This window comes from Pundamilia nyererei, unplaced genomic scaffold (assembly GCF_000239375.1).
Source record: "Pundamilia nyererei isolate P.nyererei 1_Seehausen unplaced genomic scaffold, PunNye1.0 scaffold00194, whole genome shotgun sequence".
NCBI lineage: Eukaryota > Metazoa > Chordata > Actinopteri > Cichliformes > Cichlidae > Pundamilia > Pundamilia nyererei.
In genome coordinates this window covers 608,104-635,475 of record NW_005187595.1, presented here as the reverse complement: position 1 = coordinate 635,475, position 27,372 = coordinate 608,104, and the positions used below count along the sequence as shown (strand labels likewise).

General features: G+C 41.4%; 1 protein-coding gene across 3 annotated transcripts in view; it reads right to left on the bottom strand.

Moving 5' to 3' along the window:
* The window catches only part of ncam2 (neural cell adhesion molecule 2), a 424,645-nt gene that overhangs the window by 127,559 nt on the left and 269,714 nt on the right, over positions 1-27,372 (bottom strand). For all 3 annotated transcript variants that reach the window (XM_005747333.1, XM_005747331.1, XM_005747332.1), the window contains exons 2-3: positions 21,189-21,263; positions 5,912-6,118 (exon numbers count right to left, since the gene is read on the bottom strand). In XM_005747333.1, coding sequence (XP_005747390.1) covers positions 5,912-6,118; positions 21,189-21,263 — 282 coding nt within the window. The remainder of the gene's footprint in view (positions 1-5,911; positions 6,119-21,188; positions 21,264-27,372) is intronic.

The window sequence follows — 27,372 nt, the reverse complement described above, 5'->3', positions numbered from 1 at the left end:
AAAAAATCACGGTTTTAGTAACGCAGTAACGCAGCGTTCCTACGGGAAAGTAACGGTAATCTAATTACCGTTTTTGCAATAGCAATCCCTTACTTTACTCGTTACTTGAAAAAAAGTAATCAGATTACAGTAACACGTTACAAGTAAGTTACAAGTAACGCGTTACTGCCCATCTCTGCAGACTACACATATGGAAAAGAAATAGTAAAAACTTACATGATTTACTCATGAAAATGGCCACTTTCTCATTACTTTCATACATTGTTTTAGTAAGTATCCAAAACATACAAGTTTCATTATATAATTTTTCAAGGGATCTTATATCTGTTTTCACTCTTATATGCTTTTCATACAAGTTTCACACAAGACAGATATATATAAATCTTATAAAGTTTGTATCTTTTCCATATGGGTACAGACAGGATAGAAGGCGAGCATTCCTTCCATGTCTGAAGAACCAGCGAATGTGAAGTTTGCCAATCAGATCCACCTCATCCAAGACACTACAAACATAAAAAACCCAGAGTTTGAGGTGTCTTAACAGGACTTCACATACAACAGGTGACATCATTGTGTCAGTGTGACAGACCAACACTGCTATCCATAGGACTATTTCAAAACTATAATATTATACAAACCCAGCGTGCACACATTCACTGTTGACATTCAGTGCTTGAATTCTCAATAACACCCCTTGTGTGCACAACAACCACGTTATTAAGCATAGCTGTCATGTTACCACCGAAAGCATTTGGAAAGACACGCAGGAGAAAAATTATGCACAGTGCAAACTGACGATGAGCTTTTACTCTGAAAATCAAACAAAGCAAAAGCTTAATCCCTCCTTGACTGTTTTTCTGGGACACAGATAAGGCAAGTGTGATGAAACAGCACCAGGTGACAGCAAAAAGTAACTCGCTTTAACTTGCTGCCAGTTATAAAAGAATCAATGAGCAGAGTTATTCTGCAGCCTTACTGTTTGCAAAATTTGACAAAAGCACAGGCAGGCTTTGATTCACTCCATCTTGGTTTCAGCATTCTTTAATAGGTTCCCCTTGGTGCTTGTTTAAAGCTGTGTCCTCTTCCTGGCAAACATTGGGTGTTTTACGAGGACGCCGTTCTTGGACCAGCATTTCCCCACAAAGATCTCACGCGAGCTCTCGTCGAACCCCACTTTCCTTGGCTTTTGATGTGTGTTCGGGCTGGCTCTGCTAGCGCCGCAACCACCTGCTATCACCTGCGTGCTATATTGTGAGGGTGTGAATAAATCAGCTACAGCTCCTCTATCAGTCCCTTCCCTTAGTGAGGCTTCAGCATTAGCATTTTGCTCTGTGATTTATGCCAGGCTGCTCCCCAAAATGAGCTTTCACTCCCCGGCTGCATCCTCCGCCTGTGAACGTGTCTGGCATCTCAGTGTCTTCATTAACTTCAAGGATGCCTTTGCGTGATTTTGTCATTCACTCCGTTGGCTTCTTATCATCCACCCTCCCCTCCATATGTGTTCTTTTTATTTGCAAAATCTGCTTTCTCCCCCTCTGCCTCCCTCTCAGGTTTGAACATTCTGGTGTCACTTGTTCCTTCTGTTTGTATCCATTTCCTGTCTCTTTTGTAGTTGTGCTGCTCTACAAGAGAATCAGTAAGGGAAACATCCTCTCTGGAGTAACACTCTACTGCACACTTGACACTGGCGAATTGAGAATGTACTCAGTACTCTGGAGTTTCTTTGCTGTCGTTCGTAGACACATCACTGCAAAGATAACTGTCTGATAAGCTGACGAGCCAATTTCCCTGGACCTGCCTCAAATGTGAGACAGATTTGTTTCTGTGTGTTCCGGCCAAATTAGCTGGTTTTGGAAAATGAGCTTGTGCAGCATTATTGCGTTGTCCATTAATAAACTAACAGGAAATGAAAGGCTTAGACATTGTACTGGCTCACTCTATAATGACTATGAATTTTCTGTCACTGAATACAGTTGAAAACAGCACCATATTACACCAGCTAATTGATGTTGCGGCTTTTGTCACCAAAATAGGTTTTCATGATTTTGTGACAGTAAAGGGTTTATCTTGAAATAAGAATCACTTTGATGCTTACATTACTTATACTATTTTGACTGCATAAGTCTGGTTATGCTAACAAGTACAGGTAAACTGCTTGCAGTACAATATAAATACCCTGATGGTGTGGAGGGTGGAACACTATTATAGGCCTTAATGGATTCCATTTTAGTTGGCAACAGAGGAGGGATTACTAACTATTTTCGGTGAGTAAAAGGACATGAGAATGACAATTACTATGCTACCTAGCTAACAGCTAGATAACATGTGTTACATGTGACCTTGCATGTCGTCATTCTTCATTAGCAGAAGAATTTACTGTTAAAGAAGTTGCATACGTTCACGAAATGTGACAGCTGACTGAGTTCTCCAGGCTTCTTGAATGACATTCAAAGTTTAACTGTTCATCTGCCAACATGATTCCATGCTGCTTTAATAATGTTGAGGTCCGAGCTCTGGGGAGGCCAGTCAATCACTGATAGTGTTCCTTTGTGTGTTGTTCTATGCAGCTTTGATTTTACTGAATTCCCAGTGTGTTTGGGATTATTTTTGCCAACCAGAAACTTTCCAGATGGTATTGCATGTTGGATCAAAATGTGATGGTACATTTCTGTGGTTGTAATTCCATCAGTTTCACAAGATCTCCAACACCACGATTGGATTCATCAGTCCATAAGACCTGTTGCAACTCATTTTCAGTCTGTTTCTTTGTAATTTACCCTATTTCTCTCCCTTAAGAATACGGTAGCTTATTGGCAGTCACTAAAGACAACTTTGAAAAACCTCCACAAATATGACTAGCTACTTGTTCAGAAAATGAAAAAAAAAAGGAGTGGCTCAAACAGTAGTGCTAATATAGTAGCAACCATACTGCATTACACTGGAGTACTAACAGAAATCAAGCTAGCAGGCACAGCACACAGAACAGCAATGTTTTTGCTTAAATGGCAATCCTAGCATGCTACATTCTCACGTTGACAAATGTACATGCTAACCAGATAATGTTCTTATGGAGAGCATCAGTGTTAAATATGTTATCTTGCTAAAATTTCCCAAGTATCACTTTCTGTAGCTAATTGGCCATAAACCATGGTGCATAAGAAGCACAAATTTTGAAATGACTATAGATAAAAAGCAAATTGGTTACTTAACTTTTCTTGTTGTTTAGGACTCAAATGTCAAAATTTCATGGCAAGATTTGCTTTTAGATTTTACAGTTCTAATTAAAATCAGAAATACTAACCTCACTGTGGCTTTGGTGGAAAAAACTGAATCAGAGGATCCCTGAATTAATTAGTTGCCATCTCAGGGAACATGTGTGTACTAAATTTAATGTGAGTTAGCACAAGATTGGCCACTAACTCATTGCTAGCTACTGCTTTGTTCATCAGACTGTGGACCAGCTTTTAATTCCAAACTGATCTGACAATCCGTGCTGCATGATTACATCTGGCCATCATAGAGAAGTCAGCAACTGCGGAGAAGATGTCAACACTTGGTCTCCCACAGGTCATGAATTTCATGTAGAACATGTTGCAGCACGCAGGTCTGTGCACCGTGCAGAGGAGTCCTCGCCTGTTCCGACTGTGCGCTGGCAGAACACCTGGCTGGATTTTAGGGTGGTTTTCATCCGCCTGCTGCTCATGGAATCTACACTGAGGACCCCAGTGAGTGATGCCTGGTTACCATGGAAACAATGATTTTGGGGAATTGGTTATGTGTTGAATGAGGCAAAGGCTGAGTGGTGGCAGGTGTGATTGAAGCTGTGATGTCTCCCCTAATGGTTCGCTGGGAGAGGATGAAAAGGCAGCCACACAGCAGGTGATGATTTCCAGAGTGTGTGTACATATAACTGTGTGTGTGTGAGTGAGCTCTGGAATCAAATCCATGTACGTTTTCTCCAATTAAACTTTGTGTAGACTCCTGATCAAAGACTCACACCTCAGAGGTCACTTGGCTCTTATGTTATCTTTTGTGCTTGTAGCTTTTGGAATCTTTGTCCTCTCACCTGCGAACAGAGAGAGTTCTACCTATGATCTTTTTTTTTAATATGAACCCTGCTCTCGCAAGCATTTTGTCAATAGACTAATAAAAAAACTTGGATTTCTATAACCCACTTTAAAGTGTTGCACTAAATGACTTCACACCTTGATTTGACACCAAATTCTCTTGAATAGCAGGCTAATACTAATTCTACACAGATACAGCCATAGATACAGTATATGGCCTGTATTTGTATAGCGCTTTTACTTAGTCCCTAAGGACCCCAAAGCGCTTTACACATCCAGTCATCCACCCATTCACACACAGGTGATGGCAGCTACATTGTAGCCACAGCCACTGACAGAGGCGAAGCTGCCGGACACTGGCGCCACCGGGCCCTCTGGGGAGGCCGATCCACGACTGATAGTGTACCACTGTGTTTTTTCTATCCAGGTGTGCTTTTATTACACTGGTAGTGCATTTGGGATCATTTTCCTGCTAAAAAACAAAAAAAACAAAACTAATGCTAATGAAACACTTTCCAGATGGCACTGCATGGTTGATCAAAATTTGATGATACAGTTCTGTCTTTATAATTCATCAATTTTGGCAAGATCTCCAACACCGGTGGTTGAAACGCAGCCTCAAACCATGACAGAGCCTCCACCGTGTTTTACATATGGCTGTAGACCCTCACTGTTGTACCTGTCACTTGAATTCTTCTCTATAAACTGATGATTTCTGAATCAAAAATATCCAGTTTGGATTCATCGCGCCATCAGACTTGTTGCCACTGATAATCAGCCTTTTCTCCCAGTTTCCCTTCCTTGACAGCCACCCTTCCACTGAAATACTTTCTCCTGATGTTTCAGTGAACAGTGGATGGATCAGCTGAAGGGCTAGATGCATCTCTCAGGTCCTGTGTTGGGTTTTTGCTGGTCTTTTCTTATTTATGTCCTTTTCTTAAGGACATGACTTTTAGACACAGTTCATCTGCTGTAGATAGTTGTTTTTAGGCTTGACACTTCTTTTGTCCTCCACTTGTCCAATGTCCCCAAACTGTTTAAGTACACACCGCACATATGCCAAGTTTCCAGCTAATAGTTCTGGGAATCACTTTATTGGTGTAAAAATGCTATTTTATGCCTGTCAGGCTTTGTTAGCTTGAATTCCTTTCCACTTAAATCCGCATAAAACATGTGTTTGTGTTTTTTAGATCTACATTGTAATTTTCCCTAAGTTGCACAAAGCTCCCTGCTCCAGGAGATGATCTTAGTGAAACCAACATGTTTTTCTCGTTTTATTTCTAAATTAAATCACAGCAATAAGCTAGTGGGGTTTCAGTCGGATGTCTTGCTGAACAACAATTTAAAGATGCAAATTCACTGATTACTGCTAGAATGGAATCAGTAAAAAAAAAAAAAGAAAAAGGTCTATAAACACCAACACTATTTCCTGGGCAAAACATTAAGTTTTTTCCCAGGAAATAGTGATTGGTCAGCAAGGCAGGTAAGTCAGTGCCCGATCTCTCATTATTCCTGACAGGATCTAAATCCTGTGGCATTGCTAGCCGTCATTATAATTTAATCACAAGAATCAGTCTAACTCACACAGTCACACACAAAGTCAAAGGTACATGCATCTTAGAAATCTTAGGTTTCTAAGATGCATGTGCACACACAGAGAGCTAACGCAGCTTGTGGCTGTGGAGAGGGTAGAGAGAATATGAATCAGCTGGTTGTCCTGGTGATCAAAAGCTAATGTGAGATGTTTATTCTCTTCGTGTCCTTATGTTCCAATCTCCTTAGGAAGCAAACACAGAGCATCTGTGGGTAAATGTGTCAGCTAGTGTGTGTGTTATCAAGCTTACGGTAGATCTCCAGCACAACGGAGGCCTCCTCAGTGTGACCACTGACATCGGTGGCCTGGCAGCGGTAGATACCCGCATCTTCGATGATGGCATTATAAATAACGAGCTTGGATCTTGATGCTTCTGTGTGGAGCGCCATTCGCTTAGAGGCCACGATGCGCTCGCCCTGGGGGTTATACCACTCCAACTTGACCGGCTCGCCGATAGCTAGGAGCAGAGAGAGAAGGAGATATATCAAATAAACTGATTACAAGGAGTGTATTTTACTCTGTTAGACCGGCAAAGTAAAGATTATGTCACAACACAGCATAATGTTTACATTCATTCGTTGAGAAAGAGCAGTTTTCATGATTACTCACATTCACACATGAGATCTATAAAGAGGGCAGTGTTAAGTGCATACTTTGCACCTTCTTGACCTTCAGCAGCTTTATGTATTTCAAAATGAATCCAATGAGAAGAAGCTGCAACAGTTTCAGCAGTTTAAAGCCTCAAGATTGCTTGTGAAAATATACCAGATTGCCTTTGAGTACCATTTACTTGGCATGGCTATACCGGAAGACCTGTAGCAGATAACTACGTTTGCTCACAACTGTGTCCCCACCCACTCTGTAAAAACAAGCTTTTACAGAGTGAAACTTTTACAACTGAAGCATCCACAAACCGAAAATGGAGTAGTCCAGGTAGCTCCACAGCAACTAACATTAAAGTTAACTTGAATTTTACAGTTATGTTGAAATAAAAATCAACTAATTATTTTAATTGAAAACATGAAGGCTGCAAGCTGCTTCAGACCTGCTTAAAAATGTTTTCTGGAAACTAGTCATTATTATCAGAGTTCAAAAATATCAAAGCATCAAAACAACAAAGTGGTCCAATTATTGTACGTAGTTTCAGCCGATTCATAAAATGTGATTCAGCCTCTCCAGTACAATTTTCATATTTTTGTAGGTTTCTTTTAACTGGACAAAATGATCAATTAGTATGGGTGCAAAGTAATTGCCATTATGCTGTAGGGCACATCTTAAGCTTGCTTTTGACCTGTCAATGAACAGCCCATTGTACCCAAAAGACATTCAGCATCAAAACAATAGTCAAAGGCATCAACCATTTCAAAGACTTTTCACATGATGCCTACAAAAAGAAAATCTGGTTGCTAGGAAGAGGTTTTCCTCACTGAGCCTAGACTGAAGCAACTCAACTGCTTCGTTTGGCAGATCCAAAACTCATTCTTGGTTATTTAACCCTGGGTAAATGAATAACTAGGGGAGAGATGAGCTATTAGAAGATGGATCTTCAAAGTCCTCATCATTAGAACGGTGTGCATCTGGAGACAAAATATAATAAGACGCTTCTCTCTCATCAAATAAGCCAACAGAAATATTTCTGTTGGTATTTCTATTGGTTTTCATCATCTAAATGTGAACAGGTCTGATTGTGATGGCAGGTTAGCGTAACTAAGTAACTGTCGTCACCCCCCAACTGGTCACAGGAGATGTATGGCCCCTCCCTGAGCCTGGCTCTGCCATAGGTTTCTTCCTGTTAAAAGGCATTTTTTCCTTCCCACTGTCGCCAAGTGCTAACTAATAGAGGGCAGTTTGATTGTTGGGGTTTTCTTTGTATTGTTGTAGCATCTTTACCTTACGATATAAAGTGCCTTGAGGCAACTACTAATGTGATTTCATTCTGCATAAGTAAAATTGAATTTAGTTGACAGATGATTTGGTTTTTGAACTGTATCCAGAAATACTGATTTAACCAAAGTATCACAGTGATTCTGTGGCTCCATCCATGCCACCAAAACCCAAAGCTCTTTGTCTTCCTATAGTCCACACTCGGTTTTCGACACAACCTGGCAAACTGAAAGTGCCCATGACTTGTCTTGGTTGCCATTTTTATGCTAAAATAAGCACACCTTTTTTTTCCACAGAATCTGCGACGGTTTCATCCTGTTTGGATGTAGTGAAACATCCACAAATATAGCACAAGAAAACTTGTGAAAAAACATGATGCAATGAGCAAACATGAGGAAAAATGAACATTACTTTTTGAAATCATTAAAGAACAAGTGTTAGGTTTCATATAGTAAAGATGACGCAGGGGGTCAAAATCCCAATTGAATACCCTTTATTTCATTAGATATTACATGTGAGTACTTTCTTGGTACTGTTTGGTTTGCTCTGCAGAGCTGAGGACCATCTACTGTCTTTGCTGGAACTAGTTTAGCGAACAGACGGGCTGAAATTACATGATTATGTCATAATCTTGGATTTACATAGCTAATAACTCTGTACAGGAACAGGGACATATGCAGTCCATAAATTCCACTCTTGTTCCTATGTTTACAGCACTCCTACGATTGCAAACACGGATAGATTCTTAAACATGGGTGCAAGCAGTAGGCCGGCTGAAAAGCTAACCTGAATTCTGATTAAAATGGCGCCCATATGTACCTTGTGAAACATGAACTCATCTGGCTACTGTAGGAGATGATAGAACCATCTGCCCGCAGCAGGTGCTGCTTGCCTGTAAATTCTGCAAATAAAAGTGTCAGTGTGGAGGGCCATTACTTGGCCCATCAATCAGCCAGAGACTGGAACAAGAGAGGATACAGACAGAGGCTTGTCCAGTTAGGAAACAAAAGATAGAGGAAGAATAGAAATGGCAGACACTGTTATATCATATCATAATAGAAAAACGGCAGTATGACCCCTCAGAAAGAGGGAGTAGAAAGCAGACAGTCAGAATTACAGTCAGAATTCCCTTTCCCCCCCTCTCTGCTACTGTCTGTAAGATGCCCTTGAGCAAAGCTTTTATCATTCAGGTGCACAGCAGCCTGCATCAGAAGCCTGCAATGGCTCAGCTCACAACAGGCAGGAGTAACTGTGAGGGGATGGCTTCAGGTATGACTGGATTTTTGCTAGGGAAATATGCGGATTATAAAAAGAGCATAGAGCTTAGATAAAAATCTATTTTAATGGCTCACAAACACAAGAAGGTACATGATAACAAAGTTCCCTCTTGATATCCATGCTTCCAAAACGCCGGCTCCAGCTTACATACCCCAACTCCGATCATCATCACATGTTTCCAACAACCATCAGCGTTGCATGCTTGGCGTGTGTTGCTCATTAGTTTCAAAGCCAACAAATCTGATGAGGCAATCAAACACGAGTGTTGCTCAAATCACATTACAGCACCAAGCGTCCCGGGCTTTCCGACCGGAGGCTTGTGGGGAGCAGATAAGCGTCTAGCATCCCCGCGGCCGTCTCTTTATACCTGTTAGTATCCCAACGTTATCAGCACTTTCCATTTTACAGTCTGTTGACAGCAGAGACAGTTAAATATGCTCACACTGATGCAGCTAGTGTGGTGACAGGCCATTTGCTTCACAGATGATCTGAGAAGACAGGAGTGCAGAGCGTGATGCCCTGTTTTTCACGCTCAGCCCTGCCTCCCTCCTGTGCGTCTTTACAACTGCATGAATAGCTTGTGGAAATTTTCTGTCGAACAGCTCTGAAAATCTGCATAATCTCTGGTGTTATTACTGATTTCTGCTGGAAGACAATGACCGTCTCTTCTAAATGTTGTGCGGTAAGACAATGATCACTTTTTCTAACCGAAACGTCTACTGCGGCACTGTGATTGAATGACAGCTTAATCCTGAAAATCACAAAGAAGTGACCCTTCAGATGGAACCGGGACAAGCGGAAAAGCTTTGTGTCCTCCTTGGCAGTGAGAGAGCAGCTGAAAGAAATACCGAAGCAATCTCCTCAGCTCCTGCACAGGGTAGATTATTGATTAAGGAGGCCTCTTGGTGCCAAAATTAGCTGAGCACAAGCCTAAACACTCTCAGATTCCCACAGCACCTGGCATTGGGGTCTTGGTAGAAATTGATTTAGGTCTCCAGGGAAGTAGATAGCAGCAGAGTAAAAGGCTGACCAGGGAAAGAATCTCACCGGTCAGCGTGTTTATGTGTGCCGCTTGGTATCAAAATGATTGGTTATATATCTATCTCTGTCTACTCTGTAATGTCTAGCCACTGGGAAAATGCAGGTCTACTGGGACGAGGGATGTGGCCCTCCCTGCTTTGGTTATCTGAAGAAAACATGGAGAAACACATTAGCTGCTGGATCTCGGCAGGCTACCGAGGTTGCTTTTGTAGCTGTCTCCTGTCTTCTGCAGCAGCCAACACTTGTTCTGGCTCTCTGCCACTTCAGTCACATGGGAGGTTAAACACACACCTAAACACCCATTTATCCACCTCCTTATTTGTCACGCCACGAGTCCAGGTTAATTTCAAATAAGAAGAAAAGAGCTGCAGTAGGTGTCGTTATTGCTGTAAAAAAACACCAAACTGGTTACAATATTGAATACTAATAAAGTCATAATTGTTTTTAATGACACTTAAAATAGTTTGGAAAGTCTTGCTGACATGATTGTGCTAGTGTCTTCAAATAACAGGCAATAATTTCCCAAGTTTTAAGAAATTTACATCTTCCTGAATGGACATTAATGAGACAAAATGTTTAATTGACATTTAGGCACCTCTCATATCTTTTGCTTGAAAAATGAGAAATCTGTGAAGCAATCTATTGAAACCTGACAAAACTACATGGAAATAAAGTGTATAACTTCTCTTTAAGTAGTTGTCAGGAATAGTTCTCCAGTCTTCTTGAAGGGTAATCAAAGCTGCCTTTTGTTCTGTTTTCTGTCAACATGATCCCACACTGCTTCAGTAATGTTGAGGTCCGGACTCTGGGGAGGCCAATCCATGACTGATGGTGTTCCACTTCGTGTTTTTTCTATACAGGTATGCTTTTACTGCATTGGCAGTGCGTTTGGGATCATTGTCGTGCGAAAAAAATAGATACTTTTCATCTGCTGTAGATAGTTTATTTTGTTTAGGGCTGGCACTTTTCAGGTTTCGTCTAATAGCTCTTTGCTGGTGCAGGAAGTATTTGCACCAGCAAATGCAAATAAAAGATATATTTAAGGGCCTGTCAAACTGTGTTAGCGCTGGCATTTCGAATACATTCAAATAAAGTCAACTCAAGAAACTGGAATAAATTATCTGTTTTAGTGACAGGCTGCTAGATACAAAACTAGTTCTTTCCAAGTTGTCTGTTATGTGTAGACACAACACTGTTTCATTCCTTGAGTTAGTTTTTGTATGCTTAAATGAGATGAGATGAGAGATGAGATAGCCTTTATTTGTCAGTTGCAGGTCTTTTGCCCACAACCGAGATGACAGACCTTGCCGACTGTACATACAATATACAAACATCACATTGGGGAGACAGGTCAGGCTAGGTAGCGAGGAAAAAAAACATCAAAATGTGTAACACAGAAGGATAATACAGGAATGCACAGATATCAATACACCATAGCACAATAAACACAGACAGCAACATGGGAAAGAGTTCCAGTGTGTACATCTGATCTGGGACTGCTGGAATCTTTCGACTGCGCCTCCAACTGAGCCGATGTCCACATCATAGGGGAGGTAAGCATTGGAGGTGGCTTCTGGGGTAGGGAGGGTGATGCGTCAGTGAGTGCTTATCAGTATCAGTATATGTATATGTGTCCATAGTTCAGCTGAGACAGTGTCCTTCGCCCTGCTAAGTAAACAGTCTTCCAGCCAACCCAGGTGGCCTTGAATGGGAAGAAACAGACTACGTAAACACAGTTGTTATCAGGGTGTTTTGTTCAGCTCCGGCCTTGCAGCTGGTGCCAAAGGGGTATGCGCATAAGTGATGGTATTTTTTACTTTAGTGCGAACAGCTCATATGAATTTCAAAGCAGTTCTACAGTCCAACACTGGTCTCTCAATCTCCCGTTGGAGAGCCGCGAGCTTCGCCATACTTGCATTCTGTGATGTTGTCATTTCTTGTGCTCAAGGAGCCAATTTCTGAGAACTCACGGCAGTGTGCCTCCCCGAGATATTATCCAATTTGCGCCCAGAGAGATGTTATTCTGGGCTAGCCCCTCCAAGGTGTGTCCAGTCTGCAGTCAGAGATCTTATTCTGAGTATTCACAGCAGCCATAGCCTCTCCAAGATCTTATCCGTGCTGACTCGAGCCCATTTTGAGAAACTCACGCTTCTCCCATGGTTCCAATCCCAGCGGGCAGCCTTGTGGGGGTTTGAACAGCCGGTTCCGCTTTCTTAATTCTTCGATAAATCAGGGCAAAGCCAGCTCCGATCAGCCAGAACCCTGTTACCATGGTTCCGAATAGGTAGATATCTTCAGCACTCAGGCTCACCCGAGCCCAAACTTCTCGTTGAGAAAGGGGGTGTCAAATGACTCATAAGTTTGTTAAGTCGCTTAACAAACTGGCCTCAAAATAAGTAAGGAGTAAAGAACCAACGTCCAAAGGAAAGTTGTGAATGACTTCCGAAAAACCTGAAGAACTATTGCTCAATACCACTTTGAAAAAATGGCTCCTTCGAATCAAGATATAAACAAATCAAGGGTGACTCAAGACTTCTGCACAGTACTGTAAGAATCATGAAGGTATGTTATGAAGGCTGTTAATGTTTATTGATTGACTGGAGGTACACTACTTACAGCAACTACTGGTCACTATGCAGTGTTTAAAGATGGCTGTTGTAGTGTAAAGTCTAGCAAAAATATATAATTTGAGCTACCAATGCCATACGCCACCTGGTGTGTACCTGTGAGCACTGGCAAAAATGATGGTATTTGACTTCATGGCAATGCAAACAGTTTCAGAGACCAGTGAGATGATGAAAGATCATCTATTACATTTGAAGTTTGCACAGCAGGTCCATGGGAGGTTAGCATTTTATCTACTGCTGTCATAGCTACTAAATAAATAGCAGAAATACATAATCAACCAGGTTAATGCACTTGACTAGTCAGTGGCACTTCTTCAATGACTGAGGTTCACCTATTTCTTGATAAAAAGGTCCAACGTTTTGCAGTGGGCTCCTTTGCAACTCTCCCTCAGAGCCTCATTGAAATGAATAAAGGGGCTGAATTTTTTTATTTAATGGCATGAACGCAGCTTTATGCTGTGAACCCAATACTGACACTGGGAGTCATTTCAGTTTGCATTTTCTGCATCATGTCCCTGGTAAAGTAAACAGTGGCCACACAAGTACTGGACACAAAATATTTTACTTTTAAAGAGATAAAATGAACTATTCTGAATATTTTAAAAGGAAAGTTTAATTATGGTTTGTAGATACTGTGTTAGTAATGTTTTTAATGTAGCATGCATTTTTCCAAACCATTTCCTCAAAATGTATAATTACCATCCAAACAAATCTTCCCATTTGGTAATAATCCTTGGCTTTCTCACCTTATTGTCTTGCCAGTTTTCTCCAGTTCAGCAAAAAAACTCAGGCTTCCTGTTTTCACGCGTCCGGGACTGCATTAGCAAAGAAACAGCCCATTAAAGTAACAATGGGCTAGCAATAATTAAATGAGGGAGTTTTTGGTGGGTGTTGTTTTTGTTTTTAAAGGTAAATGCAATTAGCACTGTCAGTTGGCAACAATACTATTTGTACCTGGGATGAATATTCAGTGTGGCTATTTGAACCCATGTATAGCACAGTGTACAAAGCACGGCACACACAAGCATCTACCATAGCCAGCAATGCCATTTTCATCCACACACACATTGCCAGAATGGCTTTCCAAAATATGGATAATGTTGTGAAAGGATTTATTTTAGTCCAAACTATTTCTACAAGAATCATTCATATCTCTCAGTCTTCAGTCATTCATGTTTTGTTTTGCTTTTCCTGACCTGTGAGATCTTCAGGTCTTCGCTGTCTCCCGTCATCTCATGGTCTCAAATAAAAACTCCACTGAATGTCATCTTTATGGAGTAAGTTTAATGAAAGAAAATGTCCTTAATTTATTCTTTTGTGTATTAATAAGAGCTAATTCTGCCTCTCATATTCTCTTTTTAAAGCAAAGGTCACTGAATAGATAGGACTTCATTACTCTCAAGTCAATGGTCTATGTTTTAGAAGAGTTTGGTGAAAATGCCAGTGCATTAATGATCTATGTGATAATTAGTTGTAATAGAAATACTACGAAGGTCAAAGTTCACAGATCTAGTCATTCTTGACCTTTGTAGCAGCAGCTGAAGACAGGATAGAGGAGCTAAAGAAGATGTGAAGGGTGAAGGCAACAGGAGTCTCCAAACTGGTGGAGTGTTTCCAGCAGATCACAGAAACGACATCAGGAACATTTCTGTTCCTGATGTCAAGCTCCCGGGCCTCTGGTAGAGGACCCGAGCTTGAACGATAAACAGACCACCTGCAGGACAAGTGGGAAATGTATTTGATATATATTCATTAATTTTATAGAAAGTCTTTATTATAAAATTATTATTTAAAACGGGACCAGCAGCCTCCTTAAAGGTGTCTTGTTTAAGTCATTGCTCTTTCCTAATAACTTAAACCCTTGCATATTATTCGTACTTCATCCCTTCACAGTATAATCCTAGTCAACTTTAACCTGGGCCATAAATATCCTCACAATAAGTGTCTAAATTGGACTTTGAGCATTGATAAATGGATGGTTAACCCTTTGTGAATATTTCATAGAGCAGGGAGAGTGCATTCTAACACTCATTTTGGTTTATTGGAGAAAACCCTCAACTATCGCACAAAATCATAACCTGTTTTACATAAGACATGAAAACATATTAGTCATACTGCTTTAAATATAATTAAAGAAATGTTGGGATTTATTATTGAGTGATGTATAAACCTTACAGCTGTTGAACACTGTCCTCATTGCTATAGCATAAAAATCCTCACATCTACAATAGCTTATGTTAGCCGCTCCCTTATTAACAAAGGATCAGCACAGCAGGGTCTTCATATTTGATCTTGCAAATATGTTGGATCTTTAGTTTCGAATGCCAAACCTGATGGAACAAACAAACTGTTCTTTGGGTGTACCAGAAATGGCTCTTTCACATATAAAGTGATATGCACAAGATTTACTACAAGGTTGGGTGCATGGCCAAACATTTTTGTCACACTAGCCAATTCTGATATATGTGCACAATCTGCACCTGCGTCCTGTAATTCTTCATTTTTTAGTTGTGCAAATGTACAGCAGTTGTGAGTGCTCCCCAGACGGCACACTTGGACTGCACTTCGTTTTGCTCTATGCAGTAAAAAAGCATTCATGCGTGCCACAGACCATAGGGAATAATGGGTTTCAGAGCACAGCAGTGCCAGAGTAGCAATGCATCTGAAAGAGGCTTTATGGTGTTTTACTGTTTCACTGTTTCAAGATCACCCCCGTGACCCTTCAAAGACCAGCAGGTCTCTGCCTCAGTGGGAACTTGGGCAAATGTAGTGGGGACAAAGAAAGTTCTCAAGGCAGTGCCGAGGTTTTCCTTGAACTCTGTCACCGCTGTGCCATAACAAACACACACAGACACTGCATGTACAGTTTCACAGTTTCCCTGAAGGAGTGCCTAAAACCACAATTATCTAAAATAGATAACCCTAACCCTAGGTATGGAGCAAACTTGAGTCAGGTTTGCTCCAGATCTTTTGACTCTGTCAACAAGTTATCCAAAACTTAGCTGATGAGCTTTATCGGGTATGTGGGAATGTGGTGGGATCAGACATTACTGTAGCCAGCAGCAACACCATAGCGGTGTCCCAATTCCTAGACCGCATCCTTCAGAGGGCGCATTTGAAGGCCGATTATGTTACAGCCAGGCGACGAAGGCTGCTTCAAATGCGTCCGACAAGGAAGGATGGGTCGGGTGTATCCTTCATGGCCCAACCTATCCCAGAATTCATAGCACGGCCAGCCAATTCCAGTTTCCAACAATGGCAGCAGCTATCTAGTTTTAATATTACTCTTTCTGGGTCACAAAATAAACTTTTAGCATATTTTCAGGTGAGAATGTAGCTGTGTAAACTTCAAATATCTGCTCGATTCATCAAGACATCACATATTTGCAAAAGTGCTCTGATGTTTTTGGAGACATCTGTTACCCACCAGCTCGATAGCTGACTGGGAGGTCGAGGCTCACTAGAGCCGGCGAGAACACCGGACTCCCAGCACATCGTTTTCAGACCCCAGGTCTTTCGCTACTCAGGTTTAACATGTTTGACTTTTTCATTGTTTTATTTGTTCCTGAGCAAATCGGTTTGGCTGAGCTGGTGATGCAAATCTGAAGGCTAGACCGTCCCATTTCAAAGCCTTCCGGCCTTCTCGGTCTTCGAAGGACCCGGCCCATGTAGACCACAAAGGCCAAGTCCTTCGAAGGATGTGGCCTAGGAATTAGGACACAGCTCATGACTGTAGACAGTAGACTGGGTTTCATGTTTCTAAGCACTAGCTGGTGCGTCAAAGTGCATAACATCTTATTCCAAAGTAATTAAAGTGACTTTCCTAATAAAAAAGTAAGAACAGAACTCTCAAAAATGACGTGCTCATGTTGAATCCCACCGAGCTGACTGCATTTCCTTCGACTGGGAAAGTTGTGCAGTTTGCATTAACAGCTGTTTCATGGACCAACATGGAGTTGGTCCTTGTCAATCAAATGTAATTGATGCACACTTACACAGCCACGCGTAGCAGAGCAGCTGAGTTTTCTTTATCATTTTTACTTGAAATTTGTTTGGAGAGTTGGAAACCTTCTTCTATAGGCTGCTCCCTTCCCCACTGTCAGCACAGTAGATCATCATCTGCCTCCTTCTCACCCTTTCCCTACTATTCTCCGCTGCCACACCAACCACAAATAACGATCTAAAGAAGCCGCTAAGAAACAAAGCCATGCCATGTATCAGTGTGCAAAGGCTTAAAAAGCCATTTCTGAGGCGTTTTGAAATAAATGAAATTGATAAAGTTTCAGCTGAAATTATTTAAAAGAAAGATTTGAGATCAGACATGAATAATGCAAAAGCACTGACATTCAGCCAATATGATAAAAGGATTCTTCCTTCAGGCTACCACGTTGACTCACAGTTGACCTTATTTTGACCTTTGCTTTAATGTCTTTAAGAAAAAAGAGAGGTTGTAATCTTTTGATATAAAGAATGTGTCTATCAGTAACCCTCTGGCTTGTTCTTCATGGCAAACTTTTCAGAACAAGAAAGACAGGCATCAAATACACAAATCACTTCAACTCACATTCTTTTTGTCTTTTTAAAGAGAAACGTACTCATTGCTGCTCTCCAATCCGTGAATCAACATACAACACAATTGCCTCTCTGCCCTTTCTGATCCTTCCTTTTATCGATATTGTAGCGGGTCAGGGCTGTTCGGGGTTCTGTTTTTACAGTTATGTTTTGTTTATGTTACCATAGTGACGGGTGACGCCCTCTCGCTGCGACGGTGTGTCCTTCCGGGGTCAGAGGGCGCCCTGTGTGTTGCTGTTGTTGCTGTGCTGTTGCCGCGCTGAGCAGTTAGCTAGCGGCAGTGTTCTTCTGGCAGATGTAAATAAATGGCTGTGCTCCCTGGCTAAGAGGGTGGGGGAGCAAGACCGAACGGAATTGTGTCTCCTCCTTGTCTGAGCTCGCCACAATATTGACATAGGCCTAATTCATTCGGTGCTATGTGGCGACTGAAAGGTAAAAAAAAGTCACTTTACTTGTTTGCGGGTGGGTCTCAGTTTCACTGAGTTTTCTCTTTTTCTTGTCTCTCACTGTTTCTCAGTTGGCAGAAATGCATGTGAATATGGTAAAACTCAGACTCGGCGTGGCCGCCTGTGGTGAAAAAGGCCAAAAGAAAGCAGCGTGTGACACAAACACCTCCTCCCGTGCACTTTGACAGCAGATGGTGGCAACTTATCTCCCACCTACATCTACAATTCTTTTTCAAAGCCTTTTCCATTCTTCTCACTTCTGAGCTCTCCACAGTGAAAGCTCCAACTTTTCAATCTCTGCCAGTTTGATTCCATTCGCCTCGGTTATTTTTCTGTTTTTTTTCTGTCCCACCGAAGCTCGTATTAGACTTCGATGCCCCCTGGATGCTCCTCCCAGTACGTGTATCTAGTCCCTTTGCTGTTAGCTCCACACTGAGTGTGTTGGCAGGGCAGAAGAGGCAGTCAGCAGGGGACGGCCTGGGCTGCCAGAGTGTGCCGCCACCCCACTGAGCCACTGGCTCCCACCATCGGGTTTTCTGCTATGTTGATATGATGTTCAGAGAGGACAATGAGAAGGAGGAACGGTAAGCCAGGAGCATCCCCCCCCCCCCCCGACCCCGTGTGGATTGAGTCACAGTGGGGTCAAAGAGTCCCTCACCATATGGAGGTTATGGATTGTTTTATGTTATCTGTCACAAAAACAGACATTCATGAGCGATGATATAAGACTCCCACCGTTGCCTCCAAACAGTCACAGATACAATACATATGCATAATATTAAAAAGAGACCCTTTATGGTCATTTTCAACGTCCTCCTTTTACTTCTTTGACTTTTGCACCATCATCAAATCAAAATAATGCTTGTTTATCTGATACTGGGCTGTAGTGAAGTGAAAGTCATTTTATCTCTTCTCCTTTTAAGGTGTATGATATCCTCATGTTGGTATTGTTCCTGAATTATCATAATAACATCGGTCTAGGATCAGCATTGCTACTGACCAATCACATTGTTGCTTTGGAGTGTTGAGGAAAAAAACAATGAGGAATTTGGTAAGCATTTAAATTCTTTGTTAATTCATACAGTATAATAAATATGTTATCAAGTTAGGTTTGCTGTTAGCCAAATTTAGATCACCCAGGATGGTTTGCTAGTGAAGCTTTAGCTAACTTCTTGGCTAATGCTAACTGAAAGCTCAGACAATATGATTGGTCCAGTGCAATGTTGATCCTAAACCAGCTTTGTTATGACGTAAGAAAGGAGTGTCAAACATAAGGCCCGGGGCCTAGAATCAGCTTGGCAAAGACTCCAGTCCAGCCTCACAGGATGACTTTAGAAAATGTGAAGAAGGCTTAACTTTGTGGACTGTTAAATGTATTTTAATAACTTTTTTTTTTTTTTTTACAGTGGGTCTACAAAAAATGAAATTTTTGTGAGTTCAGTTTTGTAATTACAGGACATAATCAGGTCAGCTTGTTTGTCTTTATGTTAACAATCCAGTGTTCACAGTTTTCAAGATATCATTTTCGATGTTTCTTTGATGGTCGACATCAATAACAGCTCAAGCTCATTTAATTTTGGTGAAAATCAAGTCAAGGTGAAAATCAATTTTTGCTACCAGTTTGTTATGGATCAATAGACCTTCGGGCACATGAGTTTGGCTAAGCATTTGAGCTTGACCTTCACAAGGGTTCACCACACAAGGTAAAAGCTGACCCTAAAAAATATTCTCAACAAATCATATCACGTAATATATCATATGAGTAGAGAGAGCTGTACAATACATGTTTTATTTTTTCAATATGACACCCTACATCATCACAATAATGCCATAACAGACTGAGGTCCTCATGTTGTAATAAAAGCATCAGCAAAAGCAGGTTTCAGTACAGCCCCTTGTCCCTTGAGGCAAGTTGGCCTCAAGTGGTTTATTACAGTTTAAGCCCAAAAAGTTGTGCTGACACATTTCTTTTGTTTAGTGTAGCAGCATTTATATATGACTGAGGTTTACTGTTGGAACTGCACTTCTTTTTCTTATGTTAAACTGGCTTAAATGTGTAGTTAAAACTAGAGATGGCATGATACCACTTTTTTATGTCCGATACCGATACCATAAATTTGGATATCTGCCGATACCGATATGAATCCGATATAGTGTGTTTTAATCAACAAAACTGTTTTTTAAATATCTTGCTACATTTTGTATAAGTTCATACTCAAGTTTAAAACAACAACTACACTAAAGCTATTCTGTTATACCTGTATGCAAAAAAAAAAATTTCATAGTTCAGCAATACTGATCAATCTAATAAACTTAAACCATCCTCCCTATTCTGGTATTTTAAAGAGTACTTAGCGTAAATATTAAGCAACCTAACTAATAGGGTTCCAACTCCCAGCAACAACAAAAATAAAAAAATAAAAAAATAGGGAACCACCCCTCACGCTCCACCTCATGATGCTTAGTCGACGTAATCAACCTTAATTTGATGCAGTGTGAAAAAAAAAATGCACAGAAATCAATTATTTTTCAAGAAATATTAAATAGATTCAACATCTTTCTTCAACAAAATTGCAGACTGCAATAGCTTACTAGGGTATATATATTAGACTTAATAGTTACTATATACAGTAATTGACTTCTATTCATTTTACATCAAATTAAAACTTTGGGTGTCAGATAATTATTTATTAAAAGCTCGACATTTTAAATGAGAATAAGAAAGAAAAGTATGTCTTTGTGCCCCCTTTTCCCTGTTCATGCCCTACCGGCCCCCCTGGCTAAACTTTGCTAGATCCGCCCCTGCACAGTTACCAGCGTCAGCTACGTAGAAAAAGATCCTGGTGTAGAAAGTAATATTAAATAAATTCTAACAACAGCTGATCAAGCTTAAATGTGCTGCTGTTGTTCAGCCGCTGGTTTCCTCTTTCTGGTGCAAAGTGGGCCAAAAACAAACAAGAGAGACGGACTCGCGACAGAAAAGCCGATCAGCTGATCATTAAGCAGCAAGAAGAGGAAGTCGCTCCATATATCGCTTGTTAAGCTTAACGCAGGAATGCTTTACAAACATTCAGAGATGGACTTACACACTTGCTTTACTTCTCTCGGGGATAACTTTGTTGGAGATGAAATGCCGGGTTGCTAGCGAAGCTCCACATGCTATCCAGACCATCGACAGGTCCTGCATGCCACAGCCGCTCTCACATGATGCATACTGCTCCGACGTGCTAACGTTCTGAGGTGAGTTACGGCGTGTTGCAAGTTTTGTGAGGTGCGTTCGTGATATTTAATGGATCGGATTACATTTTTTATTTTTCTCCGATATCCGATCCAGTAATTTAGGTCAGTATCGGACCAATACCTATAAGTAATATCGGATCGGTCCATCTCTAGTTAAAACATTGCACAAACAAAAAGGGGTGTTTGACCGGTCTGGCGATCATAGCACTGAATGTCAGTGCTATGATCAAAGTGATAGGGACAAAGGTTTAACACAAACACACGGATATCAGATTGTGTTTTCTTTTAAAGCCAACCTTTCTTCTGATTGGCTCTCATTCTGCACTCATGACATCACAAAGAGCCAAAGGAGGGGAAAAAAAGTTTCAAAGAAAGAGTATAGAGAAGTTTAAAAAGAATAGCTCGTGCAGGTGGGGTGGGTGTCATGCCATTTGTGTACCTGTGCAGATGAAGAACTTGGATTCTCCGACACTTAACTCCACTTTGTTCAAGGATATAGACACTTGCAGGGCGGCTGTAAGAGAACAAAAGAGAGAAAGAGGAAGAGCGGAGAATGGATTAGTTATTGCAAGTGAGACTACAAAACACAAAGAAGTTTCACATTTGTTGACTGGATAGACATAATAATAGAAAATTGCTCCCAAAACGCATCACCTTCCACAGCAAAGTAGGCTGTTTCTGTCCCTCTTTAAGAGATTCTGTTACATTATCTGTTTGCATCACTTGTGTGTCGGGCTTACATGCATGAACCCTTGCCGTATAAAAAAAGCGCTCCTCAGATGTGTTTTTGGCTCGTTCTTGTATAAGAGGCATTGTCAGAGCTGAAAAGAACAGTTTATATATTCTTATTCAACTTTAACTGCTTTTCAAAGTTTCCGTTCAACAGAACAACAGACGCCTATTCCGCCGCACAAAGCTCAGAGACAGATTGGCTTGATACCTTCTATTAGGCACATGGCTGTTTGTGACAAGCTTGTCAGTCAGCCTCACAATGAACGGGATTCCTTTCAGCCTGAGGTAATGCTATTTGCTGCTATCTCTCTCGACAATGGTATATGAATTGAACAACAGTGCAATGCGGGATTTTAAAAGCTCAAAACGAGCAGAAATCGGCAAATAACTCAATAATGCCGGTGTTTTCTTTGCTTGCAAAACTTGTCATGCAAGGCTTTTTACACCCTCGCTAAGATACACCAGACTATTGTGCGGGGGGGCAATATGCTGCCTGGAGGACAGTAAAAACTTGCAGCGGGTGGCAGTGACAGAGGCAAAGTACAATCAGAGGCCATTTGTCTGTGCTGGTCCATTGTAAGTGGCACTATAATACCACACAATAGGCGATCCAGTGAAAGTTTTTAAAGGCTGCAGTGAAAGGCAGGTATCTGAAGTATGTGAGACTGTGTCAGAGGAAAACGGGAGGAGGAAAAATAATAAAATAAAGCAGGAGCAGAGATGCAGCTCAACAGCACCGTGGAGCTGAGTGTGTCTACATGTCTAATGTGATGAGCGGTGATTGGCAACTCAGTGGGGACAGGGTCAATTTTAGGCCAGGGCCTCTCGACGCAGCAGTAGTCACACGGCATCGTGAGACATTTTGATGAGCCTGTCATGTCTCAGCTCCTCGTTCTCAGCCCTTGGAGCTGCGAGTCTAGTTAGAATCAAAATCAAACCCCACACAGAAACAAACACACAGGCGCACACAGGCACGCAGATGAAGGCTGAATAATACTCTAATGGATGTTAATTCTCTCTATAACACTGGGAACTTAACAGGGCGGCTGTCAATAATTGAGGAAATGATGCAATGATTAGCTGCAGCTTCTCCAGGGAGAATGACTCTAACCAACAGCAGCGCCACACTCAAGCTGCTATCACTGGGAGAACTCTGTCATAACTGGGTGCCACCTATAGATGGCAGTAAAGAGGCACTGCCACATTTCCATGGTGGGGGGAGAGAAGCAGCTTTCAATACATTTGATCGTTTCTGCAGTGCAGCTCGATTGTTACGATGTCAAATAGTCAATGGTGGAAGTTCAGAGACTTAGTGGGCTCATTCGTATTGGGTGGATTATTTTCTTTTGGTGTTGCACAATGAAAATTCAATAGAATTCAATAGAAAGTCCATTCCACTTGCAGAGTTTGAAGTAGAAACAATTACTGTACCACTTTCACACAGAGCTATAATTTGTATAAAGTACAGTTTTTGTGCTTAGTGTCAACTAACTTTGGACTCCACTGCTAAATAACAGAAGCTAAAGTTTGAGCATGTTTGGTTGCTTCACCAGCATCTAGAATTCAATTTTTTAAAAAGGTTTTTCAGCTCTGAGCAGTTCACTTGCCCACTTTGTGCCATCATCGTGGCAGAGGGAACATCCATCAACAACACACTCAAAATAAAAGCCACGTGACACCTGTGAGTACGTTTAAATTGGCCACTAATTGCCTGATGTGAAAGCACAGTACACTTCAAACATACGTGTAATTAGTCTGGAGTATAGCTACACACACCACTACTGTCTACACACATATACACACACACGCATTGTTTCAAATGGATGCAAATGCTATTCTTAGGTTGATTAATCATGTCTATTTAACCCTGTGCCCTTCCGCACCAGCTGCCTTTGACTTAAGGCAGATTCCAATCAGTGCTTCTAGCACTTTAACGGTTTTCAATTATTAATTGATTCTGGTCTGTTCTTGCTGTATGTGATTGATCACATAATAAGTCGCTCATAAAACTCAGTGGGAAAAAGAAAAATTGCCTGATTTTTTTTTCTCCCCATGCTGCTGGAATCTTAGGTGTGAATCATATAATTAAGTCGAACCTGGGGAACATTAGTGTTCAGTTGGCATTTTTGAGCTAGAATGCACAACATAGAGTCCACACGGTGGCTATACATTGACATTTTAATGAAAATGCTGACGGGATTTGGAATATAGCATGGGATGGGAGAATTTGTTTACTCAACACTGTCTCGCCTGGAGGGGACACAAAGAGACATGCTATTTATATCAATTTTCCGGCATGGAATGTTTTTTGGCTGCATTCAACCGGCTTATTACAGAGCTTGGGTCAATACGTTATGTGCCTGGTAGCAATTATCAGCTCCAATCATTAGCTCCTTTGAGAAGCTTTGGAGACAAGCAAAATAAGACAACAAACAAAACCATTGATTGCCATTTGTAATGTGTCAGAGGTGGTCAATACTATACATGACTCGCCAGCTTTCCTAACAACAATGAGACATGATTAATTCCAGCATCAGTTATGGTATCTGAACTCGGCAACAAAGGTGAGAAAAAGCACAATGTTTGCCTCAGAGTTGCCAGATTAATAAATGGTAAATGGCCTGTATTTATATAGCGCTTTACTTAGTCCCTAAGGACCCCAAAGCGCTTTACATATCCAGTCATCCACTACATTGTAGCCACAGCCACCCTGGGGCGCACTGACAGAGGCGAGGCTGCCGGACACTGGCGCCACCGGGCCCTCTGACCACCACCAGTAGGCAACGGATGAAGTGTCTTGCCCAAGGACACAACGACCGAGACTGTCCGAGCCGGGGCTCGAACCGGCAACCTTCCGATTACAAGGCGAACTCCCAACTCTTGAGCCACGATCGCCCCCATACACACAACTGGCTGGTCATAGGACTCAGGAGGGCTACTGAAAAAATACAACCTAATTTTAAAAAATGAATCATAACTTTCTTGTGAAAAATTAAGAACAAATTATCCTCTCCCACTTATAGTGTTTGCCAATACCCTCCTAAAGATATTTAGAGGGTATTGGCAAGCAGAGGATAATGGTCCCAGGTACCCATGTATGTGACACTAATGCAACATTTTCTTCTTGGACATAGCTTGGCACTGAAATGTAGCATGAAGCTCAGGAAAGTTGAGTACAGTAGAAAATGCACCACTAACTTTGGGCATGTGGCTTTCACAGCCTGGATTCATGTGTGACTGTAACGGCTCATTATCTCACAGAGAAATACCTGTAATAGCACAGTAGCCCACATTTTTGCATTCAGTTTGTGGGAGTACAAAGACTTGATTTTGTCAGATGCATTCAGCATTTAGAACAGGTTTTAATGACTGTGTCACTTGGTAATCTCATTTTTGTAATAGCAAAAACTGACAACCGATAGTTGCAGACTGAAAATCTTTCTCATTTGGTAAATCAGATACCATCCATCTATCTATTTACTTCCACTTATTTAGTTCAGAGTCACAGGGTAGTTGGAGGCTATCCCAGCTGTCCAGGTACTGTCCACCCTGGATAGTTCAAAAGTCTATCAGAAGGCTATCACAGAGAGACAACTATTCACGCTCACTTTCACACCTTTGGCAAATTTAAAATTGCCAGTCAACCTAACTCAAGTAAGTCTTTGGACTACAGGAGCATGCTAAAATAACCAGAGAGAACCCAGGATTTTAACCCAGACTATGCTGCTGTGAGGTGGCATTGCTAACCACTGCACACAGTGTGATTAAGGCATTTACTGTAAATTAATTTGACATTGCATGTGTTCAAAAGTGCAACAAATGTTCATAAAATGTAACAGGAAGCAGCTCTGTCACTGTCAATCTTCCTCCCGCATTCTAACATAGCACAAATGCTCTTTTAAGTCCAAAAGGCAAAGCTAGATGCACCATTAAGGGTGAATGGATCTAAAGTCCCAAAAATTAGTGAAGTGAAAGACTAGTGTTGCATTTTCTCCCAGGTGGTATAATCACAGGTCCACGAGTCCTGGAAAGAAAAGAAGCTTTCGGGGATTTTCCAAAGAGTGGGTAGCTAGCTAGCTAGTACAAATGTGGGAACTTCAGAAAAGACAACTTTTAAGCCTTTGAGCATAAACCAAAAAAACAAAAAAACAGTATATGCTTTGCAGTTGTTTCTTGTTTTTAATTGTTTTTTTTTTATTAAAAACCCACAGCTCTAGCTCTTTAGGAGTACAGGGTGAAGGTTAAATGGTTTTCAGTACAGGTGCTTGCCGAGGGTCAGTCAGCGAGGTAGTTCTGCAAGTGCCATGTGAATCATAGACAACTGTCATCATATGGCAGAGCAAAGACACTGAAAATGGATGAAAATTCAGCCAAGAGAGCGTCTGAGAGAGCGAGGGGTCATACAGAACACGAGTGAGTGTTCTTCAGCCGTTAAGTGGTTGACTCGAATCACTTCGAGTGCCCCCGTCCATATTAACCACATTTACAGCAAATAGAAAAACAGAGGGATTGGTTTACAACTGCAGCTAAACACAGGGATGCTGCTGGCATGTTAGCAAAGCTTTGTGGTGAAGTCCACAGTTTAATTGAGCATGTAAACAGCATGTGTAAAGTACAGTGCAAGAAACAGTGATGGAGAAATAAATGCTAAATTAGCCATGTGCATGTGTTGCTCATGCAAGGCTAATTAGCCACAGGGAGATGCCATGGGAAGGCCTGGTTAACATGAAGACCATAATATTAAAAACGTGTTGAGGTAAGGAGCTGTCGGCAAGAAAAGTAGGATTCATTACAAGAGAGGGCAAGTTATTTCACAAGTTAAGTTTTACAGAAGCTGCCTCGTGTCTCAATCACTGGATTTCTCAATGGAAGTGATTAAGGTCAGCCGAGGAGGAGCTGACAGAGCTGGCCTTGTGACATGATTCAGCGACATCTGGAAGCGGTACAGCAGGGTGCAGGAACTTGCCAGCAGCTAAGTTGGTGTGACTAAATCTAGAGCAGACTGAAGCGGGCTAAACGCACCGTTGCATTTAGCAGCAGGATAAATCCAGTCTTTGATTGACAGAGTGGAGAGTGTCCAATCAGCTGGAAGCGAGAGAGAGGGATGTGATTCTGTAATCCTGTACTCAATAAAAAAAAAGAAAAGAAGAAGAAGCCCCATTAAAGCCATGGCCAAATAAGTGCACCGCAGAGAACATGCTTTTGTGTGTTTGTTTGTGCGGCTGTACATATAAGAACGCGTGGGGGTGTATACGTGGTTTGGGCCTTTACATCATTGTGTGTGCGCGTGAGCGCGCACGCAGGTTTTGTTAAGCACACAGAGCAGCGAGGGCCCGAGGCAAAAATGCTCTGCTTTAATTGTGTGTGATTTTGTGGAGACATTGAAGGGATTTCTTCCCTTGAACCACGGAGACGGCGAGAGAGACACACGAGTGGGATAGAGCGAAAGAAGGAAGGAGATAAAATACAACTTACAATGTTTTGTATTCACCTGAACCTGCATGTCTTACACACTTCTTCAAAGGCGTTAACAAAGGGCGACAAAAAAGGTGTTTGCAGCAGGAAATCATCGTCAAAAACACTAAACAGGCAGATTGTTTTTTTTTTTTAAGCTTCATCGTCTCTAGGTGAGCACTGGCACACGGGACTGAGCGATGGTGTGAGTATATGAAAGTAAAGACTATGATCTGGCTCTTACTTTGGTACTTTATAATGAGCATTTCAAAGGTTACTGTGTCTGATGTGGGCCTGTCTGATCATTACTGTGTTTTCTTTGAAAGTAAAATCTCAGCCCACACAAATATATCAACAACAGTGATCACAAAACGGTGTATAACTGAACACAGTAGTGCAATTTTTAACCAGGTCTTCCCATTAACACCTGACCTGTC